This window comes from Hippocampus comes, unplaced genomic scaffold, assembly GCF_001891065.2.
Source record: "Hippocampus comes isolate QL1 unplaced genomic scaffold, H_comes_QL1_v1.1 scaffold159, whole genome shotgun sequence".
Classification (NCBI taxonomy): Eukaryota; Metazoa; Chordata; class Actinopteri; order Syngnathiformes; family Syngnathidae; genus Hippocampus; species Hippocampus comes.
In genome coordinates, this window is record NW_017805742.1 from 1,847,097 (window position 1) to 1,865,219 (window position 18,123).

General features: G+C 45.9%; 1 protein-coding gene across 1 annotated transcript; it reads left to right on the top strand.

Annotated features, from left to right (window-relative positions):
- Positions 1 to 4,808: 4,808 nt before the first annotated feature.
- Positions 4,809 to 18,104, top strand: LOC109524131 (myosin-7-like). The gene is made up of 38 exons (XM_019883752.1): positions 4,809 to 4,850; positions 5,214 to 5,436; positions 5,517 to 5,660; positions 5,760 to 5,916; positions 6,002 to 6,029; positions 6,112 to 6,220; positions 6,539 to 6,631; positions 6,707 to 6,770; positions 7,274 to 7,372; positions 7,457 to 7,560; positions 7,643 to 7,781; positions 8,168 to 8,286; positions 8,361 to 8,510; positions 8,624 to 8,794; positions 8,871 to 9,180; positions 9,276 to 9,346; positions 9,744 to 9,949; positions 10,027 to 10,150; positions 10,854 to 10,990; positions 11,662 to 11,917; positions 12,002 to 12,244; positions 12,313 to 12,489; positions 12,567 to 12,712; positions 12,804 to 12,894; positions 13,150 to 13,539; positions 14,047 to 14,173; positions 14,244 to 14,362; positions 14,452 to 14,648; positions 14,730 to 14,913; positions 15,003 to 15,168; positions 15,261 to 15,385; positions 15,488 to 15,796; positions 15,863 to 16,066; positions 16,141 to 16,437; positions 16,793 to 16,897; positions 17,000 to 17,095; positions 17,282 to 17,416; positions 17,985 to 18,104. The coding sequence occupies exons 2-38, from the start codon at positions 5,236 to 5,238 to the stop codon at positions 18,003 to 18,005; spliced, it is 5,814 nt and encodes a 1,937-aa protein (XP_019739311.1). The 5' UTR covers positions 4,809 to 4,850; positions 5,214 to 5,235; the 3' UTR covers positions 18,006 to 18,104.
- Positions 18,105 to 18,123: the final 19 nt, after the last annotated feature.

Consider the following 18,123-nt stretch of genomic DNA (forward strand, 5'->3'; position numbering starts at 1 on the left):
AAAAGTCAAGGAGAAGGGTTTGTCTATTTTTCACTCTTCATTCATTATTGTCCATTTTTAATATGCTTATATTGATATACTTTCTGTCTTCTACTTTCTCCCTTTCATAATTTTGCTGCAGTAAATAGGGAATGTATCCATTGTGAGACAAATAAAGGCTTTCTTATCTTATCTTATTATCTAATCATCGAATTTTGCACTTCATTGAGTTAGTGCTTTATACAACCGGAAGAAAAGGGGTGAAAAGAATGCAATTCATCTGTTGATATTGCATTTATAGAATATATAGTATAAAAGCAAGCATAGCCAACAGATCAAGATTCTGACACCGCCCCCCCCCCATCCCTCCCTGCCTTCAATATAAAATGTGTAAGTTTCATCGGATGAGTTGTATTTTCTGAGCGCTTTGCATCTGCTAACCCTCATCCATTCACGAGGGCTGACAGCTGTTGCGTTTCTCAATCAGGGAGAAACAATCCAGACAAGAATTTCACACGGTTATCTTTGTCGTCAAGGCCAATGGAGAGGGAACAATACGATGACGACAGCGCGAGATAAAGGGCGTAGACCTCTCAGGCATCAGCAGTCGTGTGAGGGAAGTCAGCCCATGACCTCAACGACAGCTGCAACAAGCCAGTCTCACAAGTGTGTCGCAAATGGGTTGCCGGCACCTTCACGACTGACCTTCAGAGAACTTTTGGATTAGTTGACCACAGCTCACTGTTTGAAAACTCATTTGCAGGAAGAGTTTGGATTCCAGTTAACAGTTTTCGTTTCTTTCTTTCTTTTTTGGGGTGTTAAATTCCAAATTGGAAAACAACCCCAACAAAAGTGAATTAAGTTTGCATTATAGCATTCATTGTCTGCGAGTGGGCAGTTCTTCTACATTTTATTTGGCTGTCTTGATGGTCATTCATGTCTTGTCTCATTCGTCATGGCTGTCTTCAGTGTGGATATAGTTTTTAGTGCATGGATTGTATTGCATGTACAGTAATCCCTCGCTATAACACGGTTCATCGTTCACGGCTTTGCTGTTTCACGGATTTTATTCGTGCAGTCCCCTCCTCCCCCAGAGAGCAACGGTGCATTGAGTTCTGCATCCTGATTGGCTGAGGGACTGTAGCCTAATGTCAACAGTCCCCGTGCCTCATCACTCTGCAGCTCGGCAAATTTTCTCCATGACAAAACCCACAATGTCGATGAAAAAAAAAAGTCAAATAAAAACAACGTGATTGGTGAAATAAAAACAACATGGACACGTCATTGAGGTCTGTGGGACTGTAAAGTAGACGACACTTTTATTTTTTGTGTCTGTATTTGGCTGTGTGTCAGGTGTGCAGCCCCTGCGTGTGACCAAGTACCCAGAATGACGTTTGGGATGACTCGGAAGGAGCGGGCCGGCCCGAAATGCTGACGGACTCACCGGACTGACGATGCCTAACCTCTCACTGTCACAATGACGAACAGTTTGGAATTGATGAAAACAGACTTAAAATCTTTGACGGCAAATCTTCCAAAAATCAATTTTGACCTTATTTGAAACATAAGCTTCAGTGAAGATCAAAATGGAAACATAGACAAGTCTTCGATTTTGTGTTCAAATGTGTTTTTTTTCTTCTTTTTTTTTAATATCCGACTCCAGTGGAGCAGTGCCTCAACAGTCGTGAGCCTCACCGCACATTCCTGCTCATGTGCTCGAAAAAAGTCAGAGCAGCAAAAGTAGATGAAGGGACGCATGAAGCCATCTTTGACTCAACTTTGTTGTCGTTTCGGGTTATTGGGTTACTTTTGTCTTCGTGGCTTCTATTTGACAGACTGTAAAAGTATTGGAAAACTTTCCCTCCACTTAACAATATCGGGTAACTTTGTGTTGGACTTTGTGTGTGGAAATAGCATAGAAACATGACAATATATTAACATTTACTCCCATTCATGAGAAGAGCGCCACCTTGAGGTTTCATTAAATACAGTATTAGTATCAATATTATTGGTAAGAGTGTGGGGGGGGCGTAAAGGAAACACGTGTAAATATTTTTGAAAGCCTGCATATTTACACAAACAACGTACATTTTACAGCAAAGTCTTGCAAAAAAAAAAATAAACAACAAAAGCCTACGATTTTGTTTTCAATGTACACTCCCTAGGTATGGTTAACCAGTATAATAATAAATACTGGATACTTCCAACTCAAAAGACCATATTTGATACCACTTCAGCATTGCATTGAACAACATTTTTCAAGTGCCCCTCTTTTCACTCGTTCACTCGCATTTGCTCGACACTTAATTGAAAGAAGTCATTCACTTGACTTTGCAAAATTCACTCAGCAGAGGGCACTTGCTAACGTGATCAATTGCAAGGTTCTGAAACAAGCCGACGCGTTCATGTTTGTTTTTCCTCCAGTTTGCTGACTCAAACGTGAACTAACCTTGAAAACAGCGCTGATATTTTCCTCTTTTTGGCTCACCGCCTTCCCCGGAGTGCTGAAAAGAACAGACAGGAACTTGAACGTGTCCATCTTCGCTCATGACAACATACAAATACTCCACATTGACACCGCTGCAAAATGATCATCTTAAGTGAATTACCTGAACCAGACGTTTCCTTCCCCTTGTCTGCGTTTCCTGGCTACATGCCCTGAGCCCACAAAGAGGTCCGCAGACTAAGCAAGTGAGGTGAAAAGACAAGACAAAAAGAAGGATCGACTCCGGTGAGCCCCCAGCTGAATTCAACACCCCCTCGAAAGCTGACAATGAGACCTTTGGCGGAAGGCGCCGTGCGTCAACGTCCGGATACCACGGCTACAGCTGAGAAGCAAGGGCACTGAATTTTTTGCTGCCAATTTGATCAAATTCAGGCCTCCGGAGATGCAAAGATGGAGCTGAAAAGAAAAGCAGCCATGTTTGCAAAGTGTCAGTGTACATTTCACTTCCCGGTTGCTTTTTTTCATCATCAACTGCTCTGACAAATGATCTCTCATCTGAGAATTCCAGAATCCTTTTGCACATTATTGCACGGGCACGATCAAGCGTGCGTCATGACTTTTCCGCATTTGGTTCGATCAAACACACTGTACATCCTTGTTTGCCGAGGGTGCCGTCACCTGTCACTGTGAATCAACGGAGGAGTTAAAATACGTCCCGTCAACTCGTGTCCCCGAGGCGCCCTCTGAATGAACAAACTCCCAGGGGTAGCAAGGAGCAATGTAACAAGTTATCTTTGAACGAACAAAGCGCACGCAGAAGACAGCAAGGCCGTGCCAACGGCTCACCTTATGTCCTCTGCCGCTTTAGCATAGAAGCTAGCAGTCAAGGTCATAGTGGCTCCGGTTTTATTCGATGATCGATGGTGTGATTTTTGTACGTTGCTGTTTGAACAATTACTTGTTCAACTGACTGCTCATTTACAACGTCCAAAGAAACGTAAACGAAAGCGTCATCGCAGGAGCTCAGTGCAGACACTGGAGGGTGGACACGGATCAGGGCGATAAATAGCTGCGCATTTGCACTCTGGCAGTCCGCATCGTGGTAAGAAACTGCAGGACGAAGGCAAAGGGGGTACAGAAAGACGTCTCATGCCAGGCCCATCGAGTCGGCAGGTTCAAGCTTCCACGTAAAAACCGCTTCGGGTTAATTCCGATACTGTACTAGGCCCTTAAAATAGTTGAAGAGAAAAATCGGAAGTAAGCCTTGAGTACGCCAGTGAGCATCGGCAGCCAAGCGCACCGGCGTTTATTCTACCAGAAACCGGAAGTCGCCCACTGTGACTCAAAATGGCTGCTATTTTTGAGTAAGGCCTTACTGAGTACTTACTCAGTCACGCAAGATCCAAAAGATTGGACCTGTTTTCAGAAAAAAAGAGGTCAATGACTTTTAGAATGTCTTTATTTACAAATGTACAGTACCTGTACTGTACAAGTGACTGCACGGAAGAGATTTTGGGCTTTTAGGCTGATTTACATCTGCAACAGCATTCACTGAAGAGTAATGAGTTCAGTTCATCAAAGCCAGATACCAAAAAAAAAAAAAAAAACCCACAACAATATACAATTCAACAATGTTAAGAGTCCAGGGAGCGGGGGTATACATCTACGTGAACTGTAAATAGTGATGAGTGATTCTAAAGAGATGCCACAGCTGTGACCTTGGCCCTGTCTTGTCTCTTCGTAGGCAGCAGCTGCAGCTCTTTGGTCTCCCTCTTGAAATGTGTTCCACACCATATCACTTGACAGACTATTGCTGATCTGGCCTGTTTTTGGGGGGGGGGGGGGTCTCCTAAATCTGGTTGCTTCCAAGCCCGCAATACTTCATTTAGAATCGGAACCAGCCCAACGTCTATATGACACACGTCATACGCATGGTGTCATGGAATCTGTGCAGCAGAGGCATTATTGTTCATGCGTTTTGACATTTTCGGAATCATGACACGTAACACGATATAACAATCATTGTTCTTGAAACAATACATGTAGAGACCACATAAAGACTACCCCAATACGCCCAACGTTATGATACAAATAAGATCTGTTTGCATCCCGTTTGTACAATTGAACCGCTATTATTGCTGTTCAAATATTACCGTGTTGGATAAAGGGTCGTCTACTGCCCCCCCACCAACGACCACCCCTTCCTCCGTCATGTCCAATCTTGCTTATTGTTCTCTCGCAGTCAACAAATGGCAGCAGTCGACCGGACCCAATTGGGGGGGGGACATCTTTTTTTTTCTGATATGCAAATGGGATGTCATCTCTCTCAGATCCATCGCCTTATTTGGCTGAGTAACAACCTTTATTAATGGGAAGGAAACCTGCCATCAACTACCAGAACCATCATTCCGCTTGACAGCTGAAGGTAACCACAACGCTACACCTCCTATTCACCACATGGCTTCAGTTTAATTGACCTGCTTGACTTTTTCTTTTTTCTCCACTTCATTTTTTTTTTTTTTAAGTGGAGCATTTTTCATTGAATTCTGTTCTTTCTGGTACATACTTGCTTCTGTCAAGCAGGCACTTGAGGAAACTCATTGGTGCAGCATAGAACATAATGGACCAGACAATCCAATTTTACAAACTAATAGTTTACTTGACTGCTCTCTAAATGGTGTCACAAGGCATTTATAACCAATAACTGTGCATAGTTTTAAGCTGTGCAGAGTGAAAAGCAACCGGAACGCCGTTTTACGTGTCCGGACCTAACGTTGTCTCTTCTCAGGAGAAGACGAAAAAGAAGCAAAATGGGCGATGCTGCAATGGCGGAATTTGGGCCAGCTGCTCCTTTTCTTCGCAAGTCAGATAAGGAGCGTTTGGAAGCCCAAACTCGACAATTTGATATGAAGAAGGAATGCTTCGTTCCGGACCCCGAAGTTGAATACGTCAAGGCATCCGTCACTAGTCGAGATGGTGACAAAGTGACTGCTCACACCGAGTTTGGGAAGGTATACTCTTCATAGTGACCGAGTTGAAACCCAGACAACACACGTTCACCTTTGACCAATCCATCATTTTATTTCCGCAGACTGTGACAGTGAAGGAGAGTGACGTGCACCCTCAGAACCCGCCAAAGTTTGATAAAATTGAAGACATGGCCATGTTCACTTTCCTTCATGAGCCCGCCGTGCTGTTTAACCTCAAAGAGCGTTATGCGGCATGGATGATCTATGTAAGAAAATCATTGGCATCTTCCTGTCATTCTCGTTGTGGTGGAATTTGAGACGTGTGGGGTTTTTTTGTTTTGTTTTGTTTTTTCTCGTTATGGCAGACCTACTCGGGGCTGTTCTGCGTCACGGTCAATCCCTACAAGTGGCTGCCGGTCTACAACCAAGAGGTGGTTGTTGCCTACAGGGGAAAGAAGAGGAGCGAAGCTCCTCCCCACATCTTCTCCATCTCTGACAACGCCTACCAGTACATGCTGGCAGGTACAAACTCTGGTCAACTGCTCACTTGCAATAGTCAATTCTAGAGCACAACCTATGGCTGATAACCACTTGGTTTGATTTACAGACAGAGAAAACCAGTCCATTCTGATCACGTGAGAAAGACAGAAAAACACATTTTGGAGCATTTGATATTATTCTCGAGCTTAACGCTGACTTGTTTTTTTTTTAATGCAGCGGAGAATCTGGTGCCGGAAAGACTGTCAACACCAAGCGTGTCATTCAATACTTTGCCAGCATTGCCGCAGTTCCAAGTGGCAAAAAAGATCAAGCTATTGAGAAGAAGGTGATGCGCACTTGAGACAAAAGTGGAACCTCGACGGTCGAATTTTGCTTGTATGCTCACCTCTACACCCCCCACGCCCCAACTTGGCCATAGCTCATGCCATTTCTGTTATCATTTCACAAAAAGTGAAAAAAAAAACCCCAAACAACCCAAAATATGTATCCTTTTTTATGAAAAAGTTTGACCAAATTAGAAATTGTACGGCCGTAGCCGGGTTCCACTTTGGAGGTTTCAGCACAATTCAAAAAGAATCACAGCAATATTTATTTCCCCACACGCCTCGTGCAAAAGGCAGTAACTCAGACATTTTGTCTTCAGGGTACCCTGGAGGATCAAATCATCCAGGCCAACCCTGCCCTGGAGGCCTTTGGTAATGCCAAGACAATCAGAAATGACAACTCTTCCAGATTTGTGAGTACGAGTGAGGATGGTTTTCAACATTAGGAATACGCGATATGTTATCACGATCAACGCTTTTCTCCTCAGGGAAAATTCATCAGAATTCATTTTGACAATCGGGGAAAGTTGGCTTCTGCTGATATTGAAACCTGTAAGTGAAGCGTTCTCTCGCCACATGAATGTTCCAAGTCACATCTTATCAAGAGTCGCGTGGTGCAATTGAAATAGACAGAAAATCTGAGATGGGCGTGTGACGCTGAGTGATTACACATCAGCTGACTGGGTGGGTAACAGGATATAGCCCATGCTAAACGCTAACACATTCCAGTGTTCGAGTATTCAATTCCCCTAATTTCGGGCACATGGAAACGATGCATACTGCGGGAGTAAGCAAGCCGCACAAACCAAATGGGAAAATTTGCAAAGGCCACTCAAAAAGATTGCGGTTTAAGCTTCGAGCGACAACCTTCTTGTTGCGAGCTACAATGCTCAGCATTCATCCATTGTACTGCCGAACAAATATTCAGATTTTTTTGCTATTTTGATGTTGTAAATGTTGACAAATGCTGTGACAAGAAATGGCAAAACCGTTTTGGGGTTATTTTTTGTTGTTGTTGTTTGTTTTGTTTTACAACATGTGACCGCATGAAACAGATCTTCTGGAAAAGTCCCGTGTGACCTTCCAGCTCAAAGCTGAGAGGGACTATCACATTTTCTACCAAATCTTGTCCCAGGTGAAACCTGAACTTCTTGGTAAGAAATCATGACTTGCCCAAAGAAACTTCTTCTTCTTCTTCTTCTTCTTTTTTTTTTTCATTCCATGTGACCCAATTCTAGAAATGCTGCTCATCACCAACAACCCCTACGACTACGCCTTCATCTCCCAAGGAGAGACAACCGTAGCCTCCATCAATGACTCCGAAGAGCTTCTGGCGACTGATGTGAGCTCACCACTGATTGGAGGATTGTTTTCAATTCATCAATTTAATGATTACTCCTTTGATTTGTTTTGATATTTTTCAGGAGGCCTTTGACGTGTTGGGCTTCACTCAAGAAGAGAAGAACAGCATTTATAAGTTGACCGGCGCCATCATGCACTACGGTAACATGAAGTTTAAGCAGAAGCAACGAGAAGAGCAGGCAGAAGCAGACGGCACTGAAGGTAAGAATTCATTCAGGAAATCTGTGAGCATCACCCACTTTTCCTTGACAAATTTATGTGGAATGTGGACAAATGATGGCCAAATCCAAAGATTCTCTCAGAGGAATTACATCTACTGTAGCTTCTGGTGTGTGTGTGTGTGTGTGTGTGTGTGTGTGTGTGTGTGTGTGTGTGTGTGTGTGTGTGTACACAGTGTACTTCTTATAGATGGTGTCATTATAAAAAACGGTGCACTCACGGTTCCCTTTGCCATGCACTCTTGTAACCTCCTTTGGCTTGCGCTTGATATCAAAGCATCATGAACAGAAACTCCAGAAATCCTGACGAAAGATGTCCAATGCCATGTGGACTCAAGACAGGCTTGTATGCAAATATTTTCCCGACAGAGGCTGACAAAGTTGCTTACCTGATGGGCCTGAACTCAGCTGACCTGGTCAAGGGTCTCTGTCATCCAAGAGTGAAAGTGGGAAATGAGTGGGTCACCAAGGGACAAAATGTTGCCCAGGTAAGTATTTGCGGGCAATCGCTCTTGAGGAAGGGATGGAGGTCACTTTTAGAAGTTGATCAAGTCTTTTCCAGGTGTACTATGCTGTCGGAGCTCTCTCCAAATCCGTTTATGAGAAGATGTTCCTGTGGATGGTGGTCCGTATAAACCAGTCTCTGGACACCAAGCAGCCTCGTCAATACTTCATTGGTGTTTTGGATATTGCTGGATTTGAGATCTTTGATGTGAGCTCTGTCTGGTAGTTCTCGAGACAAGATGACATTCAGTTAGTTTGTGTTCGATGAACACAATGAAGACGTGGGTGAGGAAATTCACATCGACCCGCTTTCCGTTTCAGTTCAACACCTTCGAGCAGCTGTGCATCAACTTCACCAATGAAAAACTGCAACAGTTTTTCAACCACCACATGTTTGTGCTGGAGCAGGAGGAGTACAAGAAGGAGGGCATCGAATGGACTTTCATCGACTTTGGCATGGACTTGCAGGCCTGCATTGACCTGATTGAAAAGGTGAGAGACGCTTTTTGGGAGCAGATGGGACTGATCAGACGCACAAAACTCCAATCTAATGCTCCCTCCCCCTCAGCCCATGGGCATCATGTCCATCCTTGAGGAGGAGTGCATGTTCCCCAAAGCCAGCGACGCCACCTTTAAAGCGAAGCTTTACGACAACCATTTGGGAAAATCCAGCAACTTCCAGAAGCCCAGAATCGTCAAAGGGAAAGCGGAGGCCCATTTTTCTCTTGTCCACTATGCTGGAACTGTTGATTACAATATCAACAACTGGCTGGTGAAGAACAAAGATCCCCTGAACGAGACTGTTGTTGGACTTTTCCAGAAGTCGAGCCTCAAGCTCTTGTCAATTCTATTTGCCGGGTATGCAGGATCTGATTCTGGTATGTTCAGCTTTTAGCTCAGCAAGACCGACCTTAAATGTGATTGCTTCCGGCGCGAGATGTTTAACAGCTCAGTTTTCCTCATTTAGCTCAAGAATCTGGCGGCAAGGGAAAAGGCGGCAAGAAGAAAGGTTCCTCGTTCCAAACGGTGTCCGCTTTACACAGGGTAAGACATTTCCTTTTTTTTTTTTTTTCATTTTTGAAGAGTTCTGCAGCTTCACACGTCTGCTACAGGATCACTGATTATCAAGGAACTTGAAAGACAATGCATTTCATTCCCAATAGCTCTCGTTGACAAATGAGCACAGGTAAAATCAAGGCTCATCTATCCAAGATGGCCATGGCTGCACGAGCATCTGTCACAGGATATAGACGACATCTTGTGTCGTAGACGTTAAATTCGGTACAGTTAATGGCTTGGTCGTTTAGCAGAGTGCAGAAACAAACAGCGTACTTTCAGTACACTGACACGAAAAACTAAATACCCTCCACATCTTAGCAAATGGTTCTTACACTTGACAAACATGAACTAAGGTGATGAAAACCTTGTCAAAAACTTGCAGGAGAATCTGAACAAGCTGATGGCCAACCTGAGGTCTACTCACCCCCACTTTGTGCGCTGCATCATCCCCAACGAGACCAAGACTCCTGGAGCCATGGAAAACCCGCTGGTGATGCACCAGCTGCGCTGTAACGGCGTGCTGGAAGGCATCCGGATCTGCAGAAAGGGCTTCCCCAACAGGATCCTCTACGGAGATTTCAAACAGAGGTGGCACATCAGAGTGAATTACCCATTTATGGCACGCTAACTGAATCAGTTGGATAACTGTCTCGTTTTTATTCTAGATACCGTATTCTGAACCCCAATGCAATTCCTGAAGGACAGTTCATTGACAACAAGAAAGCTGCAGAGAAACTGCTCGCCTCTCTGGATATTGACCACAACCAGTACAAGCTCGGACACACCAAGGTCTGTAGTTCATGCATTGTGGAAGAGAATATTACAGTACTTGTATATGTGTGACGGGCCACGAGAGTGGGCGGCCATATACAGCTCCACCTCGCTGTTGTATCAACACATCGCTGACACTCAGGTGGACTCCGGATGTTCTTTTTATTGCAACACAGCATGGCGGGCGCAATGCTCAAGCAGCAGTCCGTCTCGCTCGCTCTCGTGTCAGAGAAACGCAAACGGCAGCCGCGCTGCGCTGTGCCGCGGGCTGGCGCCACTCACACAATTGAACAGATGAAAAATAACAACGTCAATAACAAGACAGAGGCAAAATTGACAGGAGATTCCATAAACCACGGCGAAGCCTGGTTCGGTCTCGGACAATATCTGGGCAACAAACGAGCATTTGCTAATCACCTCAACATGTAAAAAGTTTCGGTCGACAAAAGCGTCACTTGAACAACGACACAGACACCGATGTGGGCCCAAAACAATTAATAGCTGAGCAGACCGCACAGCAGTAGAAGAAAAACACACTGACATATTAATTCCGAATTGTGAATCAATCCGGACGATCAACGAGTTGCAACTCACCGGCTACGGCGGGAAGGAGGTGCCACACTAGGGTGCCGTTGCGTCACTTCCGCCGTCATTTCATCACGTTTATGCATCACTCCGTGACATATGATTGTTGCAGATTTTTAACAATGTGCTCCAACAGGTGTTCTTTAAAGCTGGACTGCTGGGTCAGCTTGAAGAGATGCGAGATGACCGATTAGCACTCATCATCACTGGCATCCAAGCCCGCTCAAGGGGTCTTCTGGCAAGAATTGAATTCCAGAAGATTGTTGAACGAAGGTAAAATGTCAAAGCCAAACTCTATAAAAAAAAAAAAAAAACCAACGTATCAAACAATGTATTAAAAGCAATACTATCTGGCCAAATGCGAAAAGATGCATGCAAGGCTAAATGAAGACTCCAAATTGGCTCGAGAGTTGCTGTGAAAATCATTCACCAGAATATTTCTTTGCAATGACTGCAAGGGTGGTTTGCAATTAACCAACAAAACAAGAACAATACACATAGTTCAACACAGCTGAAATGACAAGTGGACATTCTTTTTTGAAAGTGGCCATGTTTTAAAATATTGAACACCGAGCAAATATATGTATACCAGTAATTTACAATGTTGATGAAATGATTTCCTTTGCAGTGCAAGTGTGCGGATGCAAGTGTGAATGGCAATCGATAATTAGCTATTGACTATTGGCAATGTTTCCGCTTGGCAACCGTTCCAATGTGCAACTCACCTTCATCTAAACTCTGCTGGGATAGGTCGAAGCGAGCCCAAGAACCAGCAAGTGATCATCATTGGAGGCTGAAAGAAAGGGTTGGGATGCACTGAACCAAGTTCTGGTCGAAGCGAGCCCAAGAACCAGCCTGTGAAGTCGACGTGCTAACCACTGGACTACCGGGCCGCCCCTGAACCAAGTTCTTACGTAAAATCAATGAGCAACTGTCGTCAACAGGGATGCGTTACTTGTGATCCAGTGGAACATCCGTGCCTTCATGGGGGTCAAGAATTGGCCTTGGATGAAGATGTTCTTCAAGATCAAACCTCTGCTCAAGTCAGCGGAAACAGAAAAGGAAATGGCCAACATGAAGGAGGAGTTTACCAAACTAAAAGAGGCATACGCCAAATCGGAAGCCCGCAAAAAGGAACTGGAAGAAAAAATGGTCACACTTCTCCAAGAGAAAAACGACTTACAGCTTCAAGTTCAGACTGTATGTCTCCCGTCAGAAATGCCAGTCACGGTAAGACTGCAGCAAGCCTCCCATCTCATGCTGATGTGAATTTGTTGACAACAGGAGCAGGATAATCTTTGCGACGCTGAGGAAAGATGCGAGGGACTGATCAAAAACAAAATCCAGATGGAAGCAAAAGCCAAAGAGTTAACTGAACGACTGGAGGATGAGGAGGAGATGAATGCTGAACTAACAGCAAAGAAGAGGAAGCTGGAGGACGAGTGCTCTGAGCTGAAGAAGGACATTGACGACTTGGAGTTAACGCTGGCTAAAGTGGAGAAGGAGAAACACGCCACGGAAAACAAGGTACAACCCAGACACAAACCCTCAAGACGATCATGCAGGGAGCTGAAAATATGACTTCCTGTGGCCAGGTGAAGAACCTGACCGATGAAATGGCAGCGTTAGATGAAATCATCGCTAAGCTGACCAAGGAGAAGAAGGCCTTGCAAGAAGCTCATCAGCAAACGCTGGATGACCTTCAGAGTGAGGAAGACAAAGTCAACACTCTGACCAAGGCCAAGTCAAAACTCGAGCAGCAAGTGGATGACGTAAGATGCAAGATGAAAGGTAATCAACCAGTCGTTTGCGCGAGCTAACCAACTTCATTGTGAATATCCCCCAACAGCTGGAAGGATCCCTGGAGCAAGAGAAAAAAGTACGAATGGACCTTGAAAGGGCAAAGCGAAAGCTGGAAGGGGACTTAAAATTAGCTCAAGAGAGTCTGATGGACCTGGAAAATGACAAGCAACAACTTGAAGAGAGGCTGAAAAAGTTAGGGGTTCCAGGATTTTTTTTATAAAAAAAAAAAGTTTGTTTCAAATTACTTTCCCACTGACTGAAATGCATTTATGTCCATTCACAGGAAAGATTTTGAAATTACCCAACTTTTGGGCAAAATAGAGGATGAGCAAGCCATGAGTGCACAACTCCAGAAAAAACTGAAGGAGTTGCAGGTATGGTCACAATCGTATCAAAATGTAGTTTCCTCCATCAATGAAAGGTCAGTTTAGGATCACAATGACCTTTTCCAAACTTGTTTGCTCTCCAAAGGACCTGGGTCAGCTTGTACTGACAATGGCGCTGTTGATTGATATTTGTTGTGTCGTCTACTGAATAAAGCAATCATAATCTGGGTCTTGAGGGTTTTTTTTGGACGGCCTTGTATGGACTCGCGTTCACATTTTGCATTTGAATGTATCGGGTATTAGGCCCGCGTCGAGGAGCTGGAGGAAGAGCTGGAGGCAGAGCGAGCCGCCCGGGCCAAGGTGGAAAAGCAGAGAGCGGACTTGGCCAGGGAGCTGGAGGAGATCAGCGAGAGGCTGGAGGAGGCCGGCGGAGCAACATCGGCCCAGATCGAGATGAACAAGAAGAGGGAGGCCGAGTTCCAGAAACTCCGCAGGGACCTGGAAGAGGCCACCCTGCAGCACGAAGCCACCGCGGCCACGCTGAGAAAGAAACAAGCCGACAGCGTTGCTGACCTGGGGGAGCAGATTGACAACTTGCAAAGAGTCAAGCAGAAACTGGAGAAGGAGAAGAGCGAACTCAGGCTGGAACTGGACGACGTCGTCTCCAACATGGAACACGTTGTCAAGTCCAAGGTAATCCAATGCGACATGTCGTATCTTTCCAAAGTGGAAGAACTATGTATTTGGCAACGATTGTTTTTCATTTTTGAATCACGCATCAGCAGCCCATTTATCATTCACCGGAAGACGAAATATTTTTCTGATCATTGCGCTTTTTACAACTCATTCGTTATGATCCATCCATCCAACCATTTTCGAATGCGTGCGGGTGTGCAAAGTCGGATTCTGTCTCCGGCCTCCCTGTGTGGAGTTTGCATGTTCTCCCCGTGCCTGCGTGGGTTTTCCCCGGGCACTCCGGTTTCCTCCCACGTTCGAGAAATCATGCATGGCAGGTTAATGGAACACTCGAAATTGTCCCGAGGCGTGAGCACGAATGGTTGTTGGTCTATGTGTTCCCTTCGATGGGCTGGCAACCGGTTGGGGGGGCTGTACATGCGTCACGCCCGCGACCCTCGTGAGGATTACCGCTTAACACCCGTGAAATACTTTGAGGACAAATGGGTCTTTTCTTCATTTCAGAGTCATTTGGAGAAAATGTGCAGGTCCCTGGAAGACCAGATGAGTGAATATAAAACAAAGGCAGAGGAGGGGCAGCGCACCATCAATGACTTCACCATGCACAAAGCCAAACTTCAAACTGAAAACGGTATCGCGTGTTGCATTCAGTTTGCGTGATCCCAAATGCACGGAGAGTATGATTGCGCTGTGAACATTAGGTGAACTCGCGAGGCAACTTGAGGAGAAGGATTCCCTGGTGTCGCAACTGACTCGAGGAAAACAATCCTACAGTCAACAAATTGAAGACTTGAAGAGGCAACTGGAAGAGGAAGTCAAGGTAGCGCATGTCCTTGTGATGAAAATAATACCGTACAAAAGTGATGGTCTCGCAACGTGAGGCACAGGGAAACGGTCGACTCGTTTTAGGCCAAGAACGCTTTAGCCCACGCCGTGCAGTCCTCTCGCCACGACTGCGACCTGCTCAGAGAGCAGTACGAGGAGGAGCAGGAGGCCAAGGCCGAACTGCAGCGCGGCATGTCCAAGGCCAACTCGGAGGTGGCTCAGTGGAGGACCAAGTATGAAACCGATGCCATCCGGAGGACCGAAGAGCTGGAGGAGGCCAAGTGAGTCAACGCTCCATCCGTTTATCCAATGGTGACACCGACAGTGTCACGGTAAACTAAGGACCACCGATGGAAATGCAGGAAGAAGCTGGCTCAGCGTCTGCAGGATGCCGAGGAGGCTGTGGAAGCAACGAATGCTAAATGTTCCTCTCTGGAGAAGACCAAACACAGACTGCAGAATGAGATCGAAGACCTCATGGTGGACGTGGAGAGGTCCAACGCCGCTGCCGCTGCTCTGGACAAGAAGCAAAGAAACTTTGACAAGGTTGAATTCATTCCATATTGGTTGCCAGTCACCGCTTTATATTCCAGGAGCACAATTGCAAAGATCTAAAAAGAGGGACGCTCTTTCAGATCTTGGCAGAGTGGAAGCAGAAATATGAGGAGTCTCAATCAGAGTTGGAAAGTTCTCAGAAGGAGGCGAGGACTTTGAGCACGGAGCTTTTCAAACTGAAGAACTCCTATGAAGAATCTCTCGAGCACTTGGAGACTCTGAAGAGAGAAAACAAGAACCTGCAAGGTCAGCTGATGTCAATCTTATCCTTCGTTTCAATCCAATATGAACATGAAGAGAACGGGTGAATTCATGTTGTGTTTCATGTGAACGCAAAGAGGAAATATCCGACCTCACCGAGCAAATTGGCGAGGCTGGAAAGAGCATCCATGAGCTTGAGAAAATACGAAAGCAGTTGGAACAGGAGAAGTCTGACATCCAAACCGCTTTGGAAGAGGCTGAGGTAGGTTGTGCGGGGCGAAAAACCCAACGCGAAATGGGATTCGGTCTGCCACATTGGTACACCAAGCACGTGCAGCGATCCCACATGATTTGAGTTTTGCAGGCCACGTTGGAGCACGAGGAAGGAAAAATTCTCCGAGCCCAGCTCGAATTCAGTCAGGTGAAGGCCGAAATTGAGCGCAAGCTGGCGGAAAAAGATGAGGAGCTGGAGCAAGCCAAGAGGAACCAACAGAGGATTGTGGACAATCTTCAAAGCGCCCTCGAGGCGGAGACTCGGAGCAGGAACGAGGCCCTTCGTTTGAAGAAGAAGATGGAGGGAGACCTCAACGAGATGGAGATTCAGCTCAGTCAGGCCAACAGGCAGGCGGCTGAGGCCCAGAAGCAACTCAAATCTGTTCACGCACATCTCAAGGTATGAACGGCCCGAAGAAAGCCGCCTTTTTAAAGTCGACTTTAACATTTGGGTTTCGTCCTCAAGGATCGCCAGCTCCAACTGGATGAGTCTCTTCGCGCTAACGATGATCTCAAAGAGAACATGGCCGTGGTGGAGAGACGCAACAACCTCATTCAAGCCGAGCTGGAGGAACTGAGGGCCGCTCTCGAGCAAACCGAAAGGAGTCGCAAACTTGCCGAGCAGGAGCTTCTGGATGTTGGCGAGAGGGTGCAGCTGCTGCACTCGCAGGTCAGTTCAAATGCGATGCGATGCCTCTGAATTTATGATTGGCCCCCTCACCCTCCCCCTGCCGTTTCAATCAGAACACCAGCCTGCTAAACCAGAAGAAGAAACTGGAAGTTGACGCCTCCCAGCTTCAGAGCGAGGTTGAAGATGCAGTGCAGGAGTGCAGGAACGCGGAAGAGAAGGCCAAGAAGGCCATCACAGATGCCGCCATGATGGCGGAGGAGCTGAAGAAAGAGCAGGACACTAGCGCCCACCTGGAGCGTATGAAGAAGAACATGGAGCAAACCATCAAAGACCTGCAGCACCGTCTGGATGAAGCTGAACAAATCGCAATGAAGGGAGGGAAGAAACAAATGCAGAAACTGGAGGCCAGGGTAAGTGCAACTCATCCTCGTGCAAACGTAAACGCTGACTACATTGGAAATATTCACGAAGAAGTCCACACGCCCCTATTCAAATGCCAGGCTTCACTTTAAAATATCATTTTTGTTTTTTCAGTTGTGTTGTCAAGGTTATAGGTGACATTACTGGTGGAAAACGTTTGGACATGATATATCTTGGTCTCATTTTTTTTTTCCCCCACCAAATCCAAGAAGCGTGTGTAGACTTTTTTGAAAATCTAGCATTCAAAATAAAGTAACCCCGCATTTCATTGTAAATAAACTTCTAAGATGCCTCTTCCACCCCCCAAAAAAATACTACTAATAATTCATATTGTCCTCCTAATAGATGAAAGAGCTTGAAAGTGAACTAGAAAGCGAACAAAGAAAGTCAAGTGATGCCATCAAGGGAGTGCGGAAGTATGAGAGACGCATCAAAGAGCTCAGCTACCAGGTAAAAGGAAACGAGTGATATGTGTAACACTGCTTGCATTCGTTTTTTTTCTCATTAATATGAAAAAGACGGGTTTGACATAGCTTTCGATATTTATTTCAGACGGAGGAGGATCGGAAGAACGTCGCCCGTCTGCAAGACCTGGTGGATAAACTCCAGCTCAAAGTGAAATCGTACAAGAGGACCGCCGAGGAGGCTGTAAGCGCTCGACAAAGACGACTTTGAAATCTTACTGTCGTGCATTCCCGCAAACAGCGGTCGCTGCCAGAAAGCCGAACGCAAACAAAGTTCGAGCGAGTCTTCAACGACGACCGCTTGTTTTCGGAAATTCCTAGTCCCACTTCAAATGCGCCGGTCATCGCAATGTCGCGCGCGTGTGTGCAGGAGGAACAAGCCAACAGCAACATGGTCAAGTTCCGCAAGATTCAGCACGAGCTTGATGAAGCAGAGGAGAGAGCCGACATGGCCGAGTCTCAGGTCAACAAGCTGCGTGCCAAGAGTCGCGACGTTGGCCCAAAGGTCGGTTTGGGACGTTTTGCCTTCAATGTATTCATGATTGTGTTCAATAGAACGCCGCCATCTTACTTACGCCGTGTATTCCAAATGAAAGCAGGTGTCGCGACAGTCGACCGAACGCCTGTCCTGAATTCTACCTTGGCGCTTTCAGTGTCTGCCAAATTTGGTGGAAATGCATGCATCCATCCAGCCGTCCATGATCCGAGCCCGACGAGGATCACGGGCGTGTGCTGGAATCAATCCCTGCGATCAGGAATTGGGGAAAATCCGTCCTTCCTCTCACGAGGTGATCGTTTGGACGATCCTAGGAAAACAATTTGAAAGCTCACGTCTAAAACCTTCGACAGTATCATTTCATTGAAAAAAAGGCAAACCTCAATTCGAAGAAGCTGCGATCGGCTGGCAACCAGTTCAGTCCGCGGTACGCAGCCTCCTGCCAGAAGACACCTGAGAAAGTCTCCGGCACGCCCGCGACCCTCGTGAGGAGAAGCGGATTAGAAGATGGATGGATGGATGGAAATTCAAAGAAAATTCTCCGACTCACCTTGTCTTTTTTTTCCTGTCATTGCAGAAAGGACAGAATGAAGAATGAGACTCTCGGATCATCTTGTTGCCTCCGAGTCACCAACGGCCCGACTGCGAGTGATTCCCTAAGCGTGTTCAGTAGAATAAAGTGACCTGCATCCCACACTGTGCTTTGCCTTTTTTTT

What these genes read in the sequence shown, in the direction of transcription:
- LOC109524131 (XM_019883752.1), top strand. Translation starts at nt 5,236, where the DNA reads ATGGGCGATGCTGCAATGGCGGAATTTGGGCCAGCTGCTCCTTTTCTT. An exon ending in ACAAGCTCGGACACACCAAG is followed by an intron (nt 10,151 to 10,853) that starts GTCTGTAGTTCA and finishes GTGCTCCAACAG; the next exon opens with GTGTTCTTTAAAGCTGGACT. An exon ending in CAGAAGATTGTTGAACGAAG is followed by an intron (nt 10,991 to 11,661) that starts GTAAAATGTCAA and finishes TGTCGTCAACAG; the next exon opens with GGATGCGTTACTTGTGATCC.